Raw genomic sequence first — 25,882 nt, forward strand, 5'->3', positions numbered from 1 at the left:
GCCATGCTGGAAAAATTATTGCTCAATTTCAAGGAGTTAGACTCCATCTCTACAATATATAAAATCCTTTTACAATCCCTCCCTTTCAAAGATCCAAGAGTACACTGGGAAAAAGATCTCTCAATTAATATATCAGAAAAGGAGTGAAAAGTAGCAATGCAGAGAATTCACTCAAGCTCCATATGCGCAAAGCATACAATTATACAACTCAAAATTATATATCGAGCACATCTGTCTCGACTAAAACTCTCCAAAATGTTTCCAGGACATGATCCAACCTGCAAACGTTGCAACCAAGTCCCAGCCTCAACAGGTCACATGTTCTGGGCCTGCACCAAATTAACATTATTCTGGACAAAAATTTTTAATTACCTGTCAGACAGCCTTGTACTCACAATCCCTCCTAACCCATTAAGAGCTGTGTTTGGGGTTCTTCCAGAGAGGTTTAAAGTGGAGAAAGACAAACAAATTGTGATTGCATTCACCACACTGTTGGCACGCAGACTCATTCTGATAAACTGGAAGAATCCAAACTCTCCTCTTTTAAGTCAGTGGGAAACCGATGTGTTATATTATTTGAAATTGGAAAAATCAAATACTCAGTTAGAGGATCTGTACAGACTTTTTTCAAAACATGGCAGGATCTAATCAGTAATATTTTAAAATAAGTTCATAAAGCACAGAGAATTTTTTTTTAAATTAGGTATGTTTACAAGCCTTAAATTTAACGTTATTTGGCTTGCTCTCTTTCTCAGGGGTGGGGATCGATCTGTTCTTAACTCAATTTTTCTTTTTGTAAAATCTTGATTGTTTTGTATGGATTGTAATAAAATTAATAAAAAAAAAAAAAAAAAACAATGGTGTGCTTGGTTTTAACGTAACTGTATTCTTTCATGAGTTATTTACAAGTTTCTGACCACTTATAAAATGTGTTCAATGTGCTGCCCATTGTGTTGGATTGTCAATGCAACCCTCTTCTCCCACTCTACACACACTGATAGCAACACCACAGGAGAAATGTTAGCACAGGCTTCCAGTATCCATAGTTTCAGGTGTTGCACATCTCGTATCTTCACAGCATAGACCATTGCCTTCAGATGACCCCAAAGATAAAAGTCTAAGGGGGTCAGATCGGGAGACCTTGGGGGCCATTCAACTGGCCCACGATGACCAAACCACTTTCCAGGAAACTGTTCATCTAGGAATGCTCGGACCTGACACCCATAGTGTGGTGGTGCACCATCTTGCTGGAAAAACTCAGGGAACGTGCCAGCTTCAGTGCATAAAGAGGGAAACACATCATCATGTAGCAATTTCGCATATCCAGTGGCCTTGAGGTTTCCATTGATGAAGAATGTCCCCACTATCTTTGTACCCCATATACCACACCATACCATCAATTTTTTGTTCCAACAGTCTTGGAGGGATCTATCCAATGTGGGTTAGTGTCAGACCAATAGCGGTGGTTTTGTTTGTTAACTTCACCATTCACATAAAAGTTTGCCTCATCACTGAACAAAATCTTCTGCGTAAACTGAGGGTCCTGTTTCAATTTTTGTTTTGCCCATTCTGCAAATTCAGTGCGCCGATCTGGGTCATCCTCGTTGAGATGCTGCAGTAGCTGGAGTTTGTAAGGGTGCCATTTGTGAGTAGCTAATATCCGCTGAAGGGATGTTCGACTAATGCCACTCTCCAGTGACATGCGGCGAGTGCTACGCTACGGGCTCTTGCTGAATGAAGCTAGGACAGCCACTGAGGTTTCTTCATTAGTGACAGTTTTCATGCGTCCACATTTTGGCAAATCCAACACTGAACCAGTTTCACGAAACTTAGCAAGCAGTTTGCTAACTGTAGCATGGGAGATGGGTGGTCTCGTAGGGTGTCTTGCATTGAAATCTGCTGCAATGACCGGTTACTGCGTTCACCAGACATCAACACAATTTCTATCCGCTCCTCACGTGTTAACCTCTGCGACATGTCAATGGCTGTAAACAAAGAGAAACTTGTAAATAACTCATGAAAGAATAAAGTTACGTTAAAACCAAGCACACCATTGTTTTTCTTGTGAAATTCCCAATATGTTTGATGTGTCACATGACCCTCTTCCTATTGAAAAAACAAAAGTTGGATCCAAAATGGCCAACTTCAAAATGGCCACCATGGTCACCACCCATCTTGAAAAAGTTTCCCCCCTCACATACACTAATGTGCCACAAACAGGATGTTAATATCACCAACCATTCCCATTTTATTAAGGTGTATCCATATAAATGGCCCACCCTGTACTTTGACTACCTGCTTAGAGGGGATAGAGGCATGGATGAGGCTTAACTTTCTTCAGTTGAACAGATCCAAAACAGAAGCCATCTTAGTTGGCACACCACATCATCTTCGTTCTTCTATCATTACTGGTATTACGTTCTCTGGTCAAAACATTCCTCTTTCTATATCTGTCACTAATTTGGGTGTTAAAATGGATTCTCAACTCACTTTTGACACCCATATTAAATATCTTTGTAAATCTTTTTATCATCTCAAAAACATTGCTAAACTCCACCCTATATTTACCCTGGCGGATGCAGAGAGGCTTGTTAATGCCTTTGGTCTCCTCCAGGTTGGACTATTGTAATGCGCTTTTTAAAGTTAAAAGCAGCTGTCCTGTTAGAGTAAGCCTCACAGTTACATAAAATGCTAATATGAAAGCATTACTTTACTGTTATATTGGTATGCTTACAATCTGGTGTTAACTGTTTTGTGTGGTTTTTCCATCAAGATGCAGTAAGAAAATTAAATTTGCAATAAGTGCATGTGTGAAAACAAATGCAACTTTTCCTAAATGATGTTAATGTGCAATCAAAACGGATACTCATTTTATCCGATATTGGCAGGCAGTGTGCTGGAACGGCTAAGGCAATGGTCTTTAATTCAAAACTTACCAAATCATGTTCAGCCTGTGCCTACCAATGTAACCTTGAACTAATCACTTCCTTAAATGTGCTCCAATTGAATTCCGTGTGCCATCGTTGATATTTTGAATACACACTTGCAATGTACCTTGAACTTATAATTCAACCTTGAATATCAGCCAAATATGCAACACAGGTTTTTAAATACACTGCTGCATTTTAATAAATACAAGCTTCACAGATCCTGGTTGTTTGCATCATTTTAAAACACAACATTCTTCTAGTTTCAATACTGCTTACATGTGCAAGGCAAGTCAGATTAAAAAAAAAAAAACACCCACAACAACAACAACAACAACACACACACACACACACAACACTCCTTGATACCAAAAACAGCACAACAGGCCAGAGAGAAAGATACTGTACATCAAGCTTCCCGACAGTGCTGGAGGCTTACCGAGGAAACAATGACATCAGCCACCTATTAGGCAAAACAGGTTCAAACAGTGAATTGCTGTGTGGAGATAATTCTGTGACCTTCAATGGCATGACTAATGCATCTGGCACCAAATGGACAAAGATGTTTTGAAAACGACCTCAAACAGTCTACCTTCTCATGCATCTGCACAATGTTTTGCTACACATTTAAAAAAGCAGAAATCATGTAGTCTGTTTCCAATTGGTCATTTACATACACACACCAAAAAATAAATAAATAAATAAAACACAACAGGATATGGTGACTAACTTGGATAAGGTAGAAACCTGGTTTCTTACAAACCATGTGCAAGTAAGCAATATGTAGTTGGCTAAACCCTTCAACATTATATGATGCAAAAATTAAGACACTTCATCGGCCACCATAAATCCAAAAACAAGCATGTAGCTTGTTTTAATTTTGTGTTTCATAAACATGTTTAATTGTTCATGAAGTAAATAACATCCATCACCATTTTTACATCCTTAAACTGAGCCACTGATAATTTGCAGTATGAACACTAGCCACTGTGTCACCAGATCACACAGTTTCAACATATCTATAGCAAATACAGGTAAAAATACTGTAACAGCGAATATCTTTTACCACAAAATTTTCATTACAACGAAATATTTTTATGGTCCCGACAGTTTCCCTATACAAGTCTATAGAAATCTCATTACTATGAAATATAGTCATGGCTGAAATTATCAACACCCCTGGGATTTTTCCAGAAAATGCACCATTTCTCCCAGAAAATTGTTGCAATTACAAATGTTTTGATATACACGTTTATTTCCTTTATGTGCATTGGAACAACACAAAAAAACAGAAAAAAAGCCAAATCTGACATCATGACTACACAGAACTCCAAAAATGGGCCAGACAAAATTGGCACCTTTTCAAAATTGTGGGTAAATCGTTTTATTTCAAGCATATGATGCTCATTTGAACTCACCTGTGGCAAGAAACAGGTGCTGGCAATATAGCAATCACACCTGAAGCCAGTTAAAATGGACAAAAGTTGACTCAACCTTTCTGTTGTGTGTCTAAGTGTACCACACTAAGCACGGAGAACAGAAAGAAGAGCAGAGAATCATCTGAGGACTTGAGAACAAAAATTGTGGAAAAATATCAACAGTCTCAAGGCTAGGACAGCCAGGAGGACCCCACTACTGACACAGACACATAAAAAAGCCAGACTGGAGTTTGCCAAAATGTACTTGAGGAAGCCAAAATCCTTCTAGACGAACGTCTTGTGGACAGATGACACCCAAGGTAGAGCTTTTCGGTAAAGCTCATCATTCTACTTTTTACAGAAAACAGAATGAGGCCTACGAAAAAAAGAACATAGCACCTACAGTCAAACATGGTGAAGGTTCTAAGATGTTTTGGGGAGGTTTTGCTGCCTCTGGCACTGGATGCCTCGACTGTGTGCAAGGCATCATGAAATCTGAAGACTACCAAAAGATAGTTGGGCGCAATGTAGGGCCCAGTGTCAGAAAGCTGGGTCTGCGTCAGAGTTAATGGGTGTTCCAGCAGGACAATGACCCCAAATATACCTCTAAAAGCACCCAGAAATGGTGGAAGACAAAGTGCTGGAGAGTTCTGAAGTGGCCAGCAATGAGTCCGGATCTAAATCCGATTGAACACTTATGGAGAGAACTCAATTGCTGTTGGGAGAAGGCGCCCTTCAAATCTGAGACACCTTGAGCAGTTTGCAAAAGAGTGGTCGTTAATTCCAGTTGAGAGGTGCAACAAGCTTGTTGATGGTTATAGGAAGCGCTTGATTTCAGTTATTTTTTCCAAAGGGTGTGCAACCAAATATTAAGTTGAGGGTGCTAATAATTTTGTCCTGCCCTGTTTGAGTTTTGTGTGAAATGATGTCAGATTCGGCTTTTTTTCCTCCATTTTTTTGTGTTGTTCCAATGCACATAAAGGAAATAAACGTGTATACCAAAACATTTGTAACTGCAACAATTTACTGGGAGAAATGGTGCATTTTCTGGGAAAATTCCAGGGGTGCCGATAATTTTGGCCATGACTGTACATTCAGCAAATACTTTCATTGCAACAAGTGCCAAAAAGACCGTGAAATGCCTGAATGAATCGTCCACAGAGCAGTTAGTTCTGTGGTCGCATCTCAGTTGTGCACAATGATCCCCCAAACAGAAATGCCGAAGTGCGATCACCATGTCTGTAGAAGACTATCCGTTGCCGGGGAAACAGCAGGCTCACAGCGCTGCCGTGGCTCGCCTCTGAAGCAAACAGAAAAGATCTCAATGGGTGATGCAAGGAACATTATAAAACAACAGTATTACTTGGCCACTAACCTAGCCAAAACCCTGCTTGACTGCTGTGTCTGTGTATAGGATAGTGATAGATCCTGCTACAATAAATAACTGTGCTGCTCCTATTTCAACCTGAATAAAGCTAAATTTGCTTAAGTACGGAGACTCAGCCTCACGTTTTGGGGTGCAAGACAGGGACTTATAACACAACCACGATCTTTAAGGATTTGCTTCTGTGGTGCTTCGCGGCAGTGCTGTGAGCCTACTGTTTTCATGCCCTAACAACAGACAACCAATCTTCCACAGACGTGGCAATCGTGACTTGGGACACACTTTGGGGTGTTGTCCTGTTGGGTAGGGGATAACTGTGCTGCCCACAACATGCTTACACATTTAGATAATATTCGTGTTGAATTCCTCCCACACAATTGCACAGCAGTGCTTCAGCCATTGGATTTGGGCATCATTCACACCCTGAAACTGTATTACCGCAAGGAAATGTTGAGAAAAATTCTTATCACCATAACTTGTAGACAGGAGGAGATTAAAATGAACGTGAAAGAAGCTACTGAAATGATTGCAAACGCCTGGATGCAAGTTAACTCAAGCATTATAGCGACAAAATCTCATTAGTACGAAATTTTCATTACAACGAAATATTTTTTTGGTCCCTGGCACTTCGTTGTAATAGAATTTTACCTGTAGATGAAAATTAAACTGACACTTAAGCTTCCTTTACCAGATTGTGCACAGCATACTTTTCCACTTGGTTTTACAACTGAGTCTTACAAAGGAGCAGCAGTATGTGTGCTAATTGCTTTACACTCAGAGAAACAGGGGTAAAAATCATTTTTACTTCAATAAAGTTGCGCATTAGGTTACTCGCTACTTTAAAAAGTAATCGGACTACTTAATGTACCTTACTTTTTATGCATTATCCTACTGCTCTGATGATTGTGTTGTTGAGCTTGCTAGAAATGTACGTTTAGCTTATCACCATAAATTTAACGATTTCTGAAATACTGAGACAAATTTCAACCAGACAAAGGATTTGCTCCAGGAAATTTCTTTGTGGATGTTTCTACCGGTGGCTGCTGAAAAAGTGTACAAAGCAAACACATGTGTAAGCAAACTGGGTGCAATTGATATTTGCAGACCACAAAATCTTTCACTGTAACCAGGTCCTCCTCATCACTGCATTAATTGTGCACCTACAGCGCCGGTTTTGCAAATGTGTCAGTTGGCTGCAGACAGGCAGCCTACTATCCCATCCTCCACTGAGGCAGATGTAATCTGCTTATCTGGGAGCGAGGTGTCGAGAATTGTATAGGAATATATTGTTATTTGAAATACATACAGTACAATTCATGCGAGTTCCAGGTCTACAACAATTTGTGTACATGTAGGATGACATTTCTTGTGAGGCAAGAAATGTTGAACACAAACAAACATTTTCATGTTATAGTATAGTAATGACAAATGTTGAAGTGAACTGTGTTGTGTGAAGACTGGAGTCCAAATATCAAACACTTTCACAAAAGGCATATCAACTGTGCTTGTATTCAAGAATAAAACCGAAGAAAACGATAGTTCAGTTTACATGTTGCTGTCATTGTCTGAAAACTGAAACCCAAATATCAATTGATAAGAAATGAAGAGGTTTACATGCATGTGTGTGTGTTTGTCTCTGGGAACATGGCGGTCTCACAGATATCTCCTTCACTGGCTTCATAATCGAGAAGCTGCCGGATCGATCCTAGGTCCTCCCTGCATTTAATTTAGTGCATTCAGGGCTGAGCTGCTTTTATTATTACTATTGTATAATAAAACACATACATTTGATTGGAGTCTCTAACAAATCAACAAAACAAGTGTGCCTTTACTCAAGAATAAAACAAAAACCCAAATCGCAAACAAGTTAAGAGTCCCAACAGCCTATATAAAGTTATGGCACTTGCAAAAGTTTTTTTTTTTAAATTCAGTTTTATTCTCTCAGTCACATTCACAGTCTGCCCGATCTGATACTTACTTTTCAAATACAAATAAAGACATGGTATAACAAAACAAATGTCCTTTTGTGTCACATGGTAGCAATTGGCACAGCAACCACAAACAATACAGCTCAAAATGGCAGGTATGTAAGAAGAAAAAAAAAAAATTCCAAAACTGAAAACTTCAAATTACTAAACCAGTTACAGAAATGAACTTCACATATTCTGAAACGCCTAAAAAAAAATTTAATTGTACAGTATAATCATAGAGATGTTTAAAATATTGTTGACAGTACCTATGTATACTCCGACAGTGTGTGGCCTTTTTTTTTTTTTATTTCAACAGAAAACCCACCACTTATTCTGGAGTGTATCTGGAATTGCTAATAACTACTCAAAAAGCATGAATCTGTGCATATTTGCTTCTCCCTTGGCTGTAATATCAGATGAACAGTGCTTGCAAAATGCCAAGTTACCAATAACCAGAAGATAATGTGAAAATTAAAATACATATCCACACTAACACAAGCAAATTAATGAGTTTATCAGCAGCCAAACACAATTCAAAGTCAATGCAGTTCATTAAAGGACATTAAAATGGCTTGCACTGAATTGGGTTAATTATAAAGTTTAGTTACAACCTGACATTGTCAAAAATGTAAATTGGCGGAATCATACAGAATTTTGGAAAAATACCAGTAAACTCAACTGGATGAAGCAGCAGCAAAGATTAAACTGGTCAATTATGTGTGTTTTTCTCCACTACACAAAAATATTGTATACTTTAAATTCTCTCTTTCACGTAGAGCATAGTTAATGTTATAAATTTTATTAAATGTCTTCCAGGTGACATTTGTTATGAGGATGACAAAAGGCTATCATATTGCTCCATAGTAAGGTTTCAGAGATCACAGTGTACCTTATCTAACTTTAAAATAAAATCAGTAACTTCTCATAAATTGCTCTTTTATGGAACAGACATTCATATTATTTGGAAAAACACCAATGCATACCAAGGTTACTGATATTTATGTATATTAAAACTTGACAAAAAACTGCATACACTTAAGAAAAAGCTTCAGCATTCTCATAGATCATTTGTCTGTATTTCATCAGCAGCCTATGTATAACATGAGAACTCATGTCAATAATAGCAACATTACATAATACTGAGCAAGATTAGATGCTTTGGATGACAATAAAAAGTATAAATCCAAAGATGACTTCACAGATCTTAGCTATCATGAAAAAAATACTTCCAAGAAAACAGGCCATCAAAGCACCACCCTGTGACTGATACTGCGCGTCATAAAAGACATTTATGCTCCTCCATCTACAATGAAATACTTCTCAGAAAACAAGAAAAAAATCGTAAAAGCAAGCAACAGCTTGGATGATAAAATTTTTAAACATGCTGTTACCACTACCACATTGGAAAATTCATTACCAAGTATGGAAAAATAAACCCAACGTTCCTGCAAGGTTCTGCAGTAAAACCATGATGAATTGTGTGTATTTAAAAGAGAATGAAAAATGTATTAATTTGTAAGCTTGTTTTGAAAGAGTAAATTCTGATCATCCATGAATGCAAAAATGAGAAAAATTCAGAGGTCAGAGTACATTTATAATTTGCTTAGATCAGTTAATTTTATTCAGCCATAAGTGCAAATATGAATTCTTTGGCAAGTTAAAAATATTAATTTTCCAAGGATATCCAGAAAAGATATGCATGACACAGATTACCGATTCTGCAATAGGCCAGTATGAGTATTCTATGATGGACTGCTGCTCAATTTGGGGTTTGTTCCTAAATTCTCAAATTGTATGCCAGTTTGAGTACTGATTCTAAACCAGCCCGGTATGAAGTAAGCGGTGTGTGCAGAACAGAGTGTGAGTGAGTGAGAGAGATGGTGTCAGTCCATCACAAGGCACACCAAGTTCAGTCTTTGTTCTTACCTTGTGCCTTATCCTGCTTTGACAGGTTTCAGTTTAGTGAACACAGAACTTAAGTGGCATGGGGATTATATAGAGATATTTATGTGAAGACACTTGGTAATAAAATGGTTAAGAAATCTCATTCACTTTCGTAAATATGACTAATGCCATGCCAAAATACACAGTTTAACTTGGAGAAAACAAAACACTGAAGTAATGAAACAGACAGGGGGTTCAAATTTATATTTTAAAAAAAAACCACACACACACCTTAGTGGCGAAGTTTCTCTTGGCCTTGAGAATGTCAAACCTGATACATGCACAGCTAATTTTTATTTATTTTTATTTTTTTTATATAAAGAAGATGCCTTACTTATTGATTATTCCATAACATGTTATCTAATTAACAGGTATATGGTATTGTTCCATACCTAGGTGTCATTAGTATCTGTTTTTTTTTATATAAACAAATATCGCCATTTTCATAAAGCACTTTGCGCTGCATTCTATTTATGACGTGATATATGAAAGATCTGCAACCTTAAAGCTACTTCATATATGAAAGAAAAAAAAAACTACAAGTACAGACTTTTTACTACTTCTTGTAGCTATTGCAGTCAATTAGCATGACAAAAAGTAGTTGATATCAATTTGATGAACAACTGCAGTCTACACAAAAGATGCAATCATTTTTTTCATTATCGTATGAACATGTTTTTTGGTTCTACAACACCGGAAACATTTTAGGAAAAAACAATTTCGCGTTAGACGCTCCAAATAACTAAAATAAATGCCTTCACAATATAGTTTTGCTGTAACCTTTGCCACGTGATTTTTTTTTTTTATTTAAAATATCAAGTCCTTGAATCATAATATTAATTGGCGGAAAACATGCAAGGGATACTGTATGGCCAGGTGTTACTACTGCTATTTTCTTTGATGTGTTTTGAATTCCCCTCATCCGATTGCGACTCCTGTGTTACTATATTAGCTTTACCAACACAAAAAATGCATTCGTGAGAAACAAACGTCGCACACACTGACCATCGCGGACCTGTGCCATCCCGACCCAGCCTCACCTATTACTCAACATACAAAACGATAATGCCAACTGGTAAACAAAAAACGCAGGGTTTGATCAAAAGCAGTCATCGCCACAGGCCCAGTCAACATGCAACCGGTGGTTGTTTTGCGGGCTAAGCCGTTAAAGCTAAAACAAAAAAAGAAGCCGCAGGCAAACAAACCTGTCAGTCAACTAATACAAATCACACGAGATACAAGTTTCTTATATATTTACAACAGCCTTTTGCTCTTGTAATTACGGGTTACACAAAACCTCTACTAGTAACCCTGTTTAAAACGTCTCTTTACCGATTAATCTTAATCCACTCACACCGCGAGTTTTTTTCCCTCTTTAAAATGATCAAAATGCATATCACTGCTGCCTGACGGTCAATCAACTATTGAAGAAGCAAACTAAACGAACCCCGGGTAGAAACTAAAGTTCGTTCGATCAAGGACGGACGTCGTGTCTTATCTATGCTGGGGGTGGGGGTGTAAGCGGTTGGTCACAGATGGATAAATGGATGGGCGTGCTGTATTTTACAGAGCCCATGGTCAAGAGGCGTTGTCTTTCCATGAGCACACAGACGCAGCCGAGAAGAGACGCGCCCCATGAGCGCATATACAATAGTAGCCCAAATTAAATGTAAAGACGGATGGACGAACGACTATCATCAACCCCAAGCCCATATTTCTGGTGTGCCCTTTACACCCAGTAATGCCTAGAGCGTGGAGATAAGGTTAAGCTTCAACACCACTTCCCATTCGACATGTGTTTTTTTTTTACACACGAGTTAGAGAAGTTCAAGTAAGCCTGAACCTTCCAAATAAATCACTACAGTTCACAAACGCTTTCTGACCACAAATCGCAAAGACTAACTGAGCTGGCTGAGGCAAACGGCCCGACTTACCCCGCTGATGGATTTCACTGGAGGTTTTTTGATGAACGAAGTTTTCGCTGTGAAATAATATTCCCCAGAGTCGTCTTCCCAACTGCTGTATCCACTGCTCATAGTGCTGGTCCACGTCATCTGCAGCTCCGAACAGTGTCCCCACCAGCGAGGAAGTCGACAAAAAGTTTAGACAAGTTGCAGTTGCCCTCCAGATTGTACGTCGTACGGACAGCAGCGAGGCAGTGGTAGTTACCCAGGCAGTTATACGCGCCGAGACGCACATCAAAAACAAAAGTAGAAAAGAAAAAAATCTCCGCAGAAGTTACCCAACCACAAACATCGTTATTTGTATGCAACTAGCACGGAAATAACCGGAGACGCATTGCCTCCACGGCAAAACCCCGTCTTCACCACTTCAAGGAAATTATGTCAGTGCGCTCGGACGACTAATGCTGTTCTCCCTGTTATCAGGTGTGACTCTCCGCGTAGCCGCCCTCTCGCTCATTTACGTTCATTGGGCCTCAACTCGTGCAGAACAGGCCGAGCGGCGTACTTTGCTCTGCAGACGGAAGGCGGGGCGCCAGTCAGCGACTTTTCCAAAGTGTATAGTGTGTCGGAAAAAACACAACAACATGCTCATGTAAACTTCAAAAGCTTCATGGCTCTATAAAGCGTCCACTGTCGCGGCGTGCTTCTTCCTATTTTATTCTTTCTCTGTCATCGGTCACATGCTTTGTATTTTCAAAGATGCTGTCACACTCCATATGCCACTCTTCCACCGGTTTCTTATTCTTTGTTTTGTCTTTGCAAATTTAAAATTACACCGTTCATATTTCACCTAGCTCTCAGCGTTGCTTACTTAAGGCAAATTCATTTGTGCTAAAATGTATGCGTGACCTGGAAATATAGTCTGAGAGGGAGGTGTTCCAAAACGAGTGAATGAAGTGTTGATAATTCTGAACATCACTAGGTTAATTAGTTTAAAGTCGTACTAAAACAGATTCAAATTTATTTTTTGTAAAAGGCAGTTCAGGTTATATACCAGATGTCTTTTTTGAGAACTGTGCTGTTATAGTGGTCTGCCATTTAAATATCAGTATTGTTCTAATGATTGTACATATTCAAGGTGCACCATAAGGAGAGTGTAGCTATTGATCTGCTTTATTTCGTTGATGACTTAATCAGGAACGATTTTCAACATCAAGACAAATTACATACAGGCATATATCAAATTATGAGAGTAATAGGCGACGTTTGTGTAGTTTTTGCTCCATTTAAAAAAAGAGTGAACATATATTTATTGATATTTCTATATATTTATGTTTTTACAATTGGGGCACAGGCAGGCTAAGTGGGTTACCGAACATCACACAGTCAGTAGTAGGAGTTGAGACACCCTGTAGTTTTAAAAGTATGATACCTCCTACACTATGCCATAACCATAACTGGCCAGTTTAGAGTCACCATATAACTTAAACCTGACATCTTCATGTAATGAAAAGAAACCTGCACAGGGTTTTAGCTAAAGCAAACTCTAGGCTGACAGTCATGGCACTGGGATCAAAAGCTCAGTCCCTGAAGTTGCAAGCCATATTAACAATGGACAGTTTGGTTACTTCAATTGAATGATACTATTACATACAGTATATTCATCATCTGAAGAAATTATTTAATTAAATAATAAAGCAGTCCTAATAATGTGCAATGGCTATTTGTCAGAATGATTAAAGTGTTCAGTTATGTTTATTTTAAATTCAAACCGAAACTCCTAGTTATCCTGTGTAATGATTAAGCACTGGATTTAAGTTCTTGAGTCAGGAATTTTTACAGGAACCTATAGACTACATAATGTATTTTTAAAAATCAATCTAATGCTCCTTTAAAGAATTTTAAATGCATTTAAAAGTATAGTTTTCATATTTTTTATGCTGCACTTTTATACACATTAATAGTTCTCAAAAAAACTGCCAGTTACCCAATATTTGTATATTAAAACTGCACTTAAGCAATATAAAAAGTTGTTTTCTGCTATAATCATACACATTCATAATTTGCACAATGCTAACTTATGCTAATGCACAACATCATGTTCATATTAAAAAACATAATTCTCCCCAAGGATATTTTTTAAAATAAACATAATCCTCAAAATTTAAATGCTTCTTAAAGTTTGAGAATATTTCCCAATACATATATAAATGTTTCCCTGTTTTCCAAAATTTTACAGTGCCAATATACATGCAATATTGCATGCCACTTACCTTGATAAGTATGCAACAGACAAAGGCAAACTTACAAGTTTTCCTTTTTTTCTGCATTTGTTTCAACCATATATACTCCTGTGGAGAAAACATGGCTATGATCTATTGAAAAAATAGATTTAATGGTTGAATGGGAGCAGTAGAGCCGGGTTTCATTCCGCCCAACAAAAGGGCGGGACAGGACCATGTGGTAAAAATTCAGAACACCACTGCAAGGCACAGTGGGAACAAGCCAATACCTCAAACCCCTAAAAATAGCAAGTTAAGAGGAATAAATCATTGCATAGAGTGGAAAAACAACAGTCCAAATACAGATAAATATAATACACTCTTCTGTTACTTATAGGAATGCAAATATTTGACCACTCTGCACACATAAACCAATCTACTAAGCACAAAATATACTAGTTTATTTAGCATCCTCATTCTACACAACCCTTGCCTCTGCCTCATGTCAGTAAGGCTGTGCACCACCTCACTTCCACACTCTACACTCAGTTATTTTTAAGCCTCAAGGTGGTTTTAAGTTACCCTACTGAAGTTACTTCTGGTTAAACCATGAAACCAAATTTAAGAAGTATTGTTTTGTGGCTATGGCTCTAGACTTTCAATCAGACATTTGACAGTATAATCGTTATGAAATTGTTAATGTATGGTTATTATTTACTTGATGAATTAGAAAAATGTTTAAAAAGGAAAATGTGGCATTTGCAAAAGTTTGGGCAGCCTTTCAGTTGTAAAGTCTCAAAGCTGATTAGGGCGTTAGTCTACATATACAATATATAAAGAATTGTAATAAATTGTGATTTTTAAGTTGTTTTGCACCAAGGCATATAATTGTATTTCCCAAATGAATTGTTGCCCTTGTTTTGATACAAGAACACCAGTCTAGCTAGAACTCTAACTTGTAATATCTGATACTCTTTTAAAAAGTGATACAATCCCATTCTTTCCTATCTGTGACTGTTTACAAATGTCTAATATATTGAAGGTGTACTCCTGCTAATCATAACTTTTAAAAGGACAACAAAGTCTAGTGTCTCCCTGCCTGGGACCATGTATTGCTCCTTATTGCCCAGGAAGTGTTCTGACCTTCTGTCAAACCTGTGACCTTACTCATTCTTTAAACAGAAGGTCTGAAATCCGTGACATGTGCCGCAGTGCTTGCCCTCCAGCATCCTGATGGAACATTACACATTTCCTCCCAAGTTGCATCACTCCCTCTCTCTCTTTCTACTTGTCTCTCTTGTACTAAGACCCCTGCCTATTATTACCTTTCAGGAAAATAGTGCATAAACACTGCTTACTGTCCTATAGTAGCTTAGTAGCTGCTATAACCAGCTTGTGCAAGAGTGATCTTACTGCTAGTGTTGTACTCCCTCTCATCTGTAAGTTGCTTATATGGCTTTAGATTGCAATGCACCATTCTGATGGTTGCTCTACCCTTGGCAACCTTTTGCTAGATCCCCCTTCCCAGCTCCATATGCTGTTAAATATAAAGCAGCATACTTATTATCACTTAACATAGAAACATCCCTTTTTATTCTAAGCTTGCTTTTTGTTCAGTTACAGGGTTACATATCTGTTTGTTCCATTTCTCGGCAAGGCAGTATGAGTGTTAAGGTAAGAGGCACCCCTTTTCAGGAAACCAGTTCATTACAGGGACCCACATCTCAATATGAAGCCAATTCAGTGATACCAGTCAATCTAACATGCATAGTTTTGAGATGTGAGCATACATCAGAGAAAACTGACATGGATATTAACATGAATAATTTAGATTAAACTAGAGATTAGAGATGTTTACTGTCACATATACTGCAAGAGCATAGTAAAATTCTTGTGCCACAGTTTTGGCGATGTATAAATACAGTACATAATTAAGAGTAGCAGAAGATAAATAAATGAATAGCATAAATAAATACAGTGAATAAGAGTTAAGAAGAAGCAACATTCAGTACAATTACACATAAACCAGCAAGTGGGTACAGTATAAGAATCTGCAAACTCTATACAGACAGTGGCTGAACTGAGAATTGAACCTCTGTTACTGTGCCATGCTAAAACCTATATGTGAGTGTGATGGTAGGTGTTCCAACAGTGGGCCTTATCTTAGGCATGTTCCTTCCTGCCTTGTGCTCAGTGTTACTGGAATAGACTACAGGCCCCTCATCATGACTATGAATTGGATTAAGAAAATTTAAAAATGTTATGTTGCAAATAAACAGATGCCAAAATTGATTTGTAAAATACAGAGTGTTAACAGATCTGGGGAACTTACAGTATCAAAGTAGTTCAGCCTAGTTTTCCAGTATAGATTTGTGGAGGGGTGGGGGAGTAGAGTTTGGGTACAGTTAAGTTTTTCCTTTTATTAAATGTTCCACTGAAAGTGAGAAGGTTACAAAAAAATCTTTATTATCAGTAGTTGCCTGCATTGGTTTGCTTCGTGGATTGTTTTGACATACAATTATAACTCATATGTTCTCTTTATATTACAACTAATATGTAATCGTGGTATGTGTTTAAAATGTATCTTTGTCAGTTATAATTTCCATGAATACACTTTAACTCAGAATTTGGGTTAAAAGCATGTACTTATCAAAAATAACTGAAACATATTATAACACATTGTACACTAGAGGCTCTTGAATAAAAAAAATTTGAAATTTATAAGTTAACAAACTTGAAACATTTTCATACCGTTCACTTTATAAAAATTACAGCAACAAAGTTCTCCATCATTTGCATTTTATTTAGGATTTAAAATATTTTCTTTAAAAACAATTTTTACACAACTAATTTGTGGCACAGTGGTAGCGCTGCTGCCTTGCAGTAAGGAGACCTGGGTTCGTTTCCCAGGTCCTCCCTGCATGGAGTTTGCATGTTCTCCCCGTGTCTGCGTGGGTTTCCTTCCACAGTCCAAAGACATGAAGGTTAGGTGCATTGGTGATCCTAAATTGAGCTTGGTGTGTAAGTGTGTGTGTGCGTCCTGTGGTGGGCTGGTGCCCTGCCCGGGATTTGTTCCTGCCTTGCCCCCTGTGCTAGCTGGGATTGGCTCCAGCAGACCCCTGTGACCCTGTATTAGGAAATAATGGGTTGGACAATGACTGACTGATTATACAAATGCTTTCTATACTTAGCCTACAAAAGCTTAAGTCTACAAGTTTTATATCTCCTAAAAGAGATATTTTTAAAATACATTTTCAGAGATAATGTATTTTTTTTGCTAATTGCTGTAATCTTAAAAAAACTGCGATCAGTTAACCAACTGTTCTAATTTCAATGCTGTTTTATGCACACCATGCAGAGGTCAGATGTACTCACGCATCTGCTCAGACTCATACAAAGAATCTGTTAGGCTGAATTGTACCACTTCCTGAAAGCTTTGGCAGAACAATACATTTTAGTGGTCTATGGCTTGTCTTAAAACAGAAATAGTTTTGTCATTTTGAAATGATTTGCCAATGTTAGAAAAACAGCATTTGAGTAATTAACCTTATGCTGTCTGTTGAGAATTAAAAAGTTGCTTTTTGAAATGTTTTTTTTTATATGGTTAGGTGTGTTAGAGTGATACACAGATTGTTGAATGAAGAGTATTGCTGAGCTTGTCAATCAAACAAAATTACAAAACACAATATGCTGTATGAACTTACATGTAATCTATTATTATGTTTAGTGTTAAAGCCCAGGTGACAGCAGAAGTGAGGAAAAGAAACACATCAGTTGGATGCACATTTGGGAAGATTAAACCTCTGGGGTCCTTTGGATGCTACACAGAAGTTAATTTAACTGAAATAATTGAAATTGATGGGGAAGTAAAAAGAGAGAACAAGAGAGGCATAGCAATGTTTTACATTACATGGGAGGTGGGCTAAAGGGTCAGACAGGAGCAAAAAAAACTTCTGTTACCTAGATCTAGCAGAAAATCTAGAATCTGGATTTAGTTTTACCCCTTCACTTGACACTTTACTTGATACTTTAAATTCTCTGTTGGGTATCTCTACCTTTTGGTGTGTTTTAAGTTTAAATAAACATGCCACATCTAATAAATGAATTTGTAGTTATTCTGTGTGTGAACAAAAGAAACCGGGTTGTTCTTCATATTATAAAAATAAAAAATTACAGACTAGAAGTTGAAACTGAACATAGCAGTAAATTAAAGGAAGGTAAAACATGTTTGGGTAAAAGAGGTACAGCAGAGCTAAAGCAACACATTATAATCCATTGGTCCAAATTCAAATTTGTATTTCCTTATCAGGTATGTGGTATAGCTGGACAGGTACAGGGGTTAGATGGAATATTATTGTTAATATAGTGTTTATAAATAGGAGCACATTTTATTTGTAAAATAAAACGTGTCAATAATTAAAAGCATGTTTATAAACTGCTAAAGATACAAATGAGTCAGTTGCACCTGTTGTTACTTGGTTCTATAACATTGACATCGGATCTGCATATGTAAAAGCACATTTTAAATCCATGATTTGGTGCAGATTTCTCAGGTTTTACTGTTAAGTCAAATACAATTGTTTTAATATTCTATATAGTCCTCATATTATACAGTATGATATTTTATGAGGGCGACATGGTGGTGCAGTGCCTCGCAGTAAGGAGACCTGGGCTCACTTCTTGGGTCCTCCCTGCGTGGAGTTTGCATGTTCTCCCCGTGTCTGTGTGGGTTTCCTCTGGGTGCTCCGGGTTCCTCCCACAGTCCAAAGACATGCAGGTTAGGTGCATTGGCGATTCTAAATTGTCCATTGTGTGTGGTTAGTGTGTGTGTGCCCTGCGGTGGGCTGGCGCCCTGCCCGGGATTTGTTCCTGCCTTGCGCCCTGTGTTGGCTGGGAATGGCTCCAGCAGACCCCTGTGACCCTGTGTTAGGATATAGCGGGTTGCAAAATGGATGGATGGCTGGATATTTTATGATATGGAAAGAATCTGCTTATTAAAATTAAATAACATTTTATTTTTAGTTTTCTTAAGACTGCCGCATGATCGAACTACTCATTTAAAAACTTTTGTGATCTGATTTAACCTAGAATAGTGTGGCAAAAATCCTTACATCATGTTGATTGGCTTGCTTTATATTTTTAATTTTCTTCTATTTTTTATTTTTTATTTTCTTCAATGAAGAATGCCATTTCTATAGTGCTTAAGATAAAATTAAATCACCTTCTCGAAGCCTGTAAAACAGACATGATTTTAGAAATTACAGACAAGTTCCCACAGTAGAGCTGAGCACAAAAAATGACCTTTCATGTAAATTACAGAGGAGCTCTTTAAGAGTGGAGAGGGAATATTGCAAAGCTTTGATCTTTTAGAGATTAAAGGATATTTAACTGAACTTTACAAAGAAGTGCAAAAACATCCCTTGGTGAAAACATATCAAAATAAACCAAATATTGTGGCTGTGTGTGGAAAGGTTTAATTGTTCTTCTTCAAATGCTTTTAAAAGATTGCCCATGTTTTTTTTTTCATTTTGGCTTGATTTTCGGCTGATCTCAGTCAGAACTTTTTCAGATGTCTTGGTATTAGATATTTATATTGCTGAAGTTTACTGTGGCTATGAACATACTATTAAACTAAGGCACTCAAGTGTTTAGTACAGTTTGAAGAGTTAAAAGAATACTTATAATGTATTATCCATCCATCCATTATCCAACATGCTATATCCTAACTACAGGGTCACAGCTGTCTGCTGGAGCCAATCCCAGCCAACACAGGGCACAAGGCAGGAAACAAACCCTGGGCAGGGCACACACACACACACACACACCAAGCACACACTAGGGACAATTTAGGATCGCCAATGCACCTAACTTGCATGTCTTTGGACTATGGGAGGACACTATAATGTATTATTTTTAAGTATATTTGTTTAGACAATTTAAAATTGAGAAGAATGACAGGAACTTTCTGCTGCTCTAGTATTTGGACATTAATGCTAGTAAAATATTAACTTTATGACTGGAAAAATATCACACATTCATCTGTGGTCTCAAATGGCTTCCACCTTCTTGAAAAGACAGCTGTATCATTACATTCGTGTTCCCTTTCCCTTTCATTACATTCTTGTTCTCTTTCTTTTGCCCTTCTAACCATAGGCTGTTCACCACCCACAGAAGACATTGTTACATGAAAGTTGGAGTTGAAAGCAGCATAAAAAATTGGTCAGTAGATTAAATATGAACAGCTACTTTTAGATATTTGAATTAGACTTTGAATGTCATCTGAGTAAGTAAAATACATTTTATATAGTGATTTTCATTGGTATATGCCATTGCAAGACATTTTACAGATACAATACTTAGATATTTTATAACTGTTGTTTTTACAGTTGATAGATACACAAGCTATTGATCTGGTTGAGAACATCATAAGTGGGAAATGGACTTGAAATCTTCTGGTTTCAAATAAATTTCCTTAGACACTATGCAACATTGCCTCCTAATAAACAGAATAAGTAAATCAGTATAAACCAATAAATTAATTCCCTTTGGAGCAGTCAGTATAACCATGTGGAATGATTTATTATGCATTACAATTACATAACATACGCCAACAAATAACAACAGTTTTTCATTAAATGTTAAGTCCTTTTAATTTTGCATTTAAACATAGATTGCAATTAACAATGTCTTTTTAATACACTCATATATTGTCTTTTATCATGCACTAAGAATTTGCAAAGTACAAAGTGAGAATTAGGTTAGAGTGAGGTTTTACTTAACATGAGAATTCTGAAACATTTACCTTATTGTTACTCTGAAAATGAAAGTCAGTTTGAAGGTCAATATTGACTTTTGAGAGTCGATGTATTTGCATGTGTATTTAGCTTGCCAGCCTTACTCATCTTGCTGAAAACAAAAACTGAAACTTAAAAGGCAAGAATTTGCAGATATTTGTAAGAAATCATTTAAACCTTAGTTCAAATACAATATCATTATAGGTAAACAAAAGGTAGTAATGAATATAGTTTGATATTCTGTGACTATTTAAAGGTTAATAATTGATTAGTTTCTATATTGTCTTAATCAGTGTAGGAATATCAGGATGTTCTTTGAGAAAAGTTAAAAAAAAACAGGTTGAAAGATTATCATAAGCTGGGAAAACTACTGAATACTAAACAAGCACAGTGGATAAGATGGAAAAATAATGTTTACCAGTGACTTCTGCCTCATTAGAAATACTAAATTAACTTTAAAAAATTAATGGTGGATAAAGGTAAAATAATCTATACTAATAAAAGGCAAAGCCCTCACTCACTCACTCACTCACTCACTCACTGACTCATCACTAATTCTCCAACTTCCCGTGTAGGTGGAAGGCTGAAATTTGGCAGGTTCATTCCTTACAGCTTCCTTACAAAAGTTGGGCAGGTTTTATTTCGAAATTCTACGCGTAATGGTCATAACTGGAAGCAGTTTTTCTCCATTTACTGTAATGGAGATCAGCTTCAACGCCGTGGGGGCGGAGTTTCGTGTGACATCATCACGCCTCCCACGTAATCACGCAGTACATAGAAAACCAGGAAGACCTCAAAAAGCGCTTAAGAAAACATGCATTATATAATTGAGAAGGCAGCGAAACAATAAGAAGCGAGCGAGTGAAATATACAACCATATTCATGAGTTCTGCTACTTCGGAAACAAAGCACGATGTAAACCTACACTTTAAGTTCATAGACAGGCTGCCGCTGGCGTTTGTAATTTAGTGCCTGCCCATATAAGGCCGTCCGTCAGCGGCAATCCAATAGCAAACTGCCACGGGTAAATATTCACGGGTGAAGGACTGTGCTTATGGAGAGGAAGATGAGATGGTCAGGGTGGTGTTTGACACAAACTCAGCGAAACTGCGAGAGAAAGTTTTAAGTGCCAGGACTAAGGTAACATTAAATACAGCCATGGACATAGCGCAAGATGGCACCAGCACAGCTGGGAACCTTCGATGCATGTACACCGAGTGGCTCACGTGAACTGGCGAGTGCACAGATAAAAGCAACAGTTCCAAAGGCTGAACAAAACCGAATTACACAATTGAAAAGGCAGCAAAAAATATGAAGCGTCTCATACATACAAGCATATTCATAAATCCAACTACTGCGGAAACAAAGCACACGTTGGAAAAAGTCAATGTCCCGCTAAAGGAAGACAGTGTAAAAAAAACCCGTGCATGCAGTGTGTCAGGTCTCAGATAAAGAAGAAGACGAGCTGTTTATTGATGCAGTAAGAAACAAATCGATGAATGAAACCTGTTATCTTTACAACGATTGACAAACACGGAATGTAACTTGAACACAACACATCCTACAAATACGAACCTGATTGAAAGAAATAATGATAATCAAATCCTTGATGACAGCAACACTCAGTAACACTCACAAAACAAATACTGTATATTGACAGTCATGTTACGTTATTTTTAAAATGTTCCCTTTTCTTTTTCTAGCTTTTTTAACACACTACTTCTCCGCTGCGATACGCGGGTATATATATATAACCCGATCTACATACTCGAATAATGGATACTTTATTCGCCATCAGTGATTGTTTTGGTAAAGCCATACTCAGTGTATTCATTAGATGAACGGTAAAAAAGTAAGGGCAAGGGGAGGATGACTTATTGAGGCATGCAGGCTGTAGTGCGCGTCAACTCTATCTGAATTGCGAGATCATTTTATATACTGTATTATTGTTATTAAAGCCCGGGTATATGAAGCGCTGGTAACACAATAAACTACAGATCCCATAATGCAGCGCTTCAGCTGCCTTGCCGAACAGTTACCGCGTTAATAAAGTCTACCTTAAGATGCTGCAAGTTATTGCGAAGCTAGCTCACACGATGCTGAAGAGAAAAGTTGATTCTGAAAATAGAGCCTTTAAAAACCGATGGGAGGCTGAGTATATGTTTACTGAACCCGTGTGTCTCATTTGTGGAGCTAATGTGGCTGTAATTACAGAATTTAATCTAAGACGGCACTATAAAACAAAACATCAGGGTAACCTGAAAGACCTGAATGCAATGCAGAAGATACAGAAAGCAGAAGAATTAAATAAGAATCTGACACTTCAGCGGACGTTTTACCGTGCACAATCACAAAGTGATTTCAAGTGAAGCTGCTTTTATGGGAGACACAAATGCACCAGTGCAATTTGCCCCACTTTCCCTGTTGCCAAGTAATGTTAAACCAAGTCGTCACTACGGTGTTCCCAAATACGCACTTTGCTGATAAACTGGCGCACTGAGTTTGCACGGCGCTTTGGTGACTTTGAAGAACAAAAATAGTCCGTCTACATGCGGCTCGAACCTTGTGCATGTTTGGTAGCACATATCTGTGTGAGAAGCTCTTCTCAGTGATAAAGACTAACAAAACAGCACACAGGAGTCGCCTCACTGATGAGCACCGCAATCCATCCTGAGAATCTCCACAACACAGAACCTCACACCAAACAGAAACGAACCTGTTGCCAAAAAGATGCCAGGCGTCCAGCTCTAAAATGACATATGAGCAAAGACAACTGAATGATTTGATTTGTTATTGCTGAAAGGAACACATTTTATTTATATTTCTAGGTTTTGTTATGCAGCATGTTCATATTTGAATTTGTATAAGTTTGACAGGATATATTTTTATGGAGAGCAAAATCTTTTGGGATATTTAAAATCTAAGTTTATTTTTTATAAAATATAAAATTACATAAGAGTAAAGAAATTTGAATGTTTGTTCTTTTAATGTTTACTTTATTTCTAACTTGTATAATTTAGACAGGATATATTTTTATGGAGAGCAAAATATTATAAGTTGTTTAAGGTTTGAGTTGATTTATTCAGGAATAATATTCCTGTCTGTTTTTACCATTCCTACCAAAGATATTTCTGTCGAATAAATAAAAATTCCTTCTATTTAAAATTTAAATAGAACTTGAACAAATACGATAGTTCATAATATCCACGCAGACTTGCACGTAAGAGCGGGTGTCATCCGTTTTAACAAACAGCGTATTGCACTGATATGAAATAGCTGTGTGTGTATATATGTAGATATGTATGTATATGTATATATATGTTTATATATGTGTGTGTGTGTGTATGTATATATATATGTATTTGTGTGTATATATGTGTGTGTATGTATGTGTGTATGTATATGTACAGTATGTGTATATGTATAGATATGTATATATATATGTTTGTGTGTGTGTGTAAATATATATATATATTTATATATATATATATATATATATATATATATATATGACAACAACACTCATCACTCACAACAGTGACAAAACAATAACATTGACAATCATGTTACATTATTTTCAAAATGTTTCCTTTTCTTTTCATTGCTTCTTTAACACACTACTTCTCCGCTGCGAAGCGCGGGTATTTTGCTAGTTAATAATATATTTTGCAAAATGCCGGCAATTTGTCTGCCTTTTATGTGCCAGACTGAAGTGCCATTTATGATATATTTCATGTATTTTATTAAAAATATATATATATATTTTTTAATTTACCAATTGTCTGAATTAGCATCTAGAAGGGGGCATCTAGGAAGGGAGACTAATATTAGGCTGTTCTGTCAGAGATACCAAATAAGAACAGAGTGAAAAGAATCACTGGGACAATTATTTTTATAACTAATTATTTGAACAAAATAATAATGGAAAGACAATGGGGAATGCAGGACAAGAGGTTGCACTTTGCCTACATAACTGGGGGTTCCAGGATATGGCTGTCTATGGTAGTAAGGCCCCTGCTGAGCTACCTAGCTCTTTTATTATTCACAGGTTGCCAGGGAGAGCCCTGAGTAGATGATCCCATCAGTATTATTATACTAGGTCTTGCCTGGGAGTCCTTCAGATGGGAGCAAAGGTAACTGCAGAAAGAAGTGCTCTCAGGGTCAAGCATACAAAAATTGATAGGCTACAGTTTTGACAAGCTTATATTAATGTATGGAGTATGGGCAAGAGCTCAGATAGAAGAGGCAGAAGAAGGAGGTCAAAGATTAGTACTGAACAATAGGCTGTCTAGGATTCATGTTGTCATGGAGAAATTAAATGTTTAGTATTTTACTGTATTTGTAATGTATTTGTCTCTTTGCATTTGCTAACTACCCTTTAATTATCACCTCTCTTTTCTACTCACCGTGTTTATTGTTTTTCAGTAAAAGTCCTGTTTTGCAATTATAATCATCATAGTAGTGTCTTTCTGAGCGCAGCATTTTCTCAGCAGTATCCCCATAAACCTTCACTTTTACAACAATATTGATAAATCATGCATAAAATGTTAAACATTAGCACAGAAATCATGCTGAGTAACATAGCCTTGGAATTTACATTAGAAGGAAATTAATTTAGCCCATCTTGTAAAATGTTACTTGGCTCCCCAAATGCAAGCCATAAGTAGAATATAATGGAACAAATATGTGCAAGATACAGGGCAAAATCATGATTTACTGGAAGGAAACAACTTCTTGTTGAGAATAGTTAAGACATGAGATTGTTACCAGGGTATAGTGAGCCTGTAGTCTAAATATTTTACCCCTGACGTTAATATTAATTAACTGAGGAACCAAACTAAGGAAACTGCCATGGAAGAATAGCAGGACATAGGAATAGCATTTGCTTTGTGTGGAGACTGTCATGATAATCCTGTTTTAAAAGTCAGGAGATTAAATTAAAGATAACTAGCATGGTGAAGAAATGCTCTAAACGTTTTTCTTTTTTATATGGTGGGATAGTCATCTATAAAATAGAATGTTACTGTGATGGTCTGGGTTAGCTCTATGCTCCTTTGTCGCTTCTGGGTGCCTCTTCAGCCCATAACCGTCTATAGTCATGTACCAAGATGAGCCAGGCAAATGAGGACACACATTCAGCAAAGGTGCAAAAAGCGTCAGTACTTTTATTAAAGCCAATCCAAAAGCAAAGTGCATTTAGTGCAGTGATTCAAATCAATTGTCCATAAATAACCCATAAAAGCAGTGAGTATCCAGTGGATGTTAACATTTTCAAATAAATAATCCATACAAATGAGGTTAAAACACAAGGGCGAATCT

At 37.2% G+C, this 25,882-nt stretch overlaps 1 protein-coding gene across 5 annotated transcripts in view; it reads right to left on the reverse strand.

The window, feature by feature from the left end:
- The window catches only part of rassf3 (Ras association domain family member 3), a 211,812-nt gene that overhangs the window by 76,956 nt on the left and 108,974 nt on the right, over window positions 1–25,882 (reverse strand). The window contains exon 1 of one of the 5 annotated variants that reach the window (XM_039770047.1): window positions 11,578–12,255. The exons of the other annotated variants lie outside the window; for them this stretch is intronic. Within the exon in view, the coding sequence (XP_039625981.1) occupies window positions 11,578–11,697 (120 nt within the window). The 5' untranslated portion in view covers window positions 11,698–12,255. Of the gene's footprint in view, window positions 1–11,577; window positions 12,256–25,882 lie in introns of those variants that run through there. 5 annotated transcript variants of the gene reach the window in all.

The sequence above is a fragment of the Polypterus senegalus genome, chromosome 11, assembly GCF_016835505.1.
Source record: "Polypterus senegalus isolate Bchr_013 chromosome 11, ASM1683550v1, whole genome shotgun sequence".
Lineage (NCBI taxonomy): Eukaryota > Metazoa > Chordata > Cladistia > Polypteriformes > Polypteridae > Polypterus > Polypterus senegalus.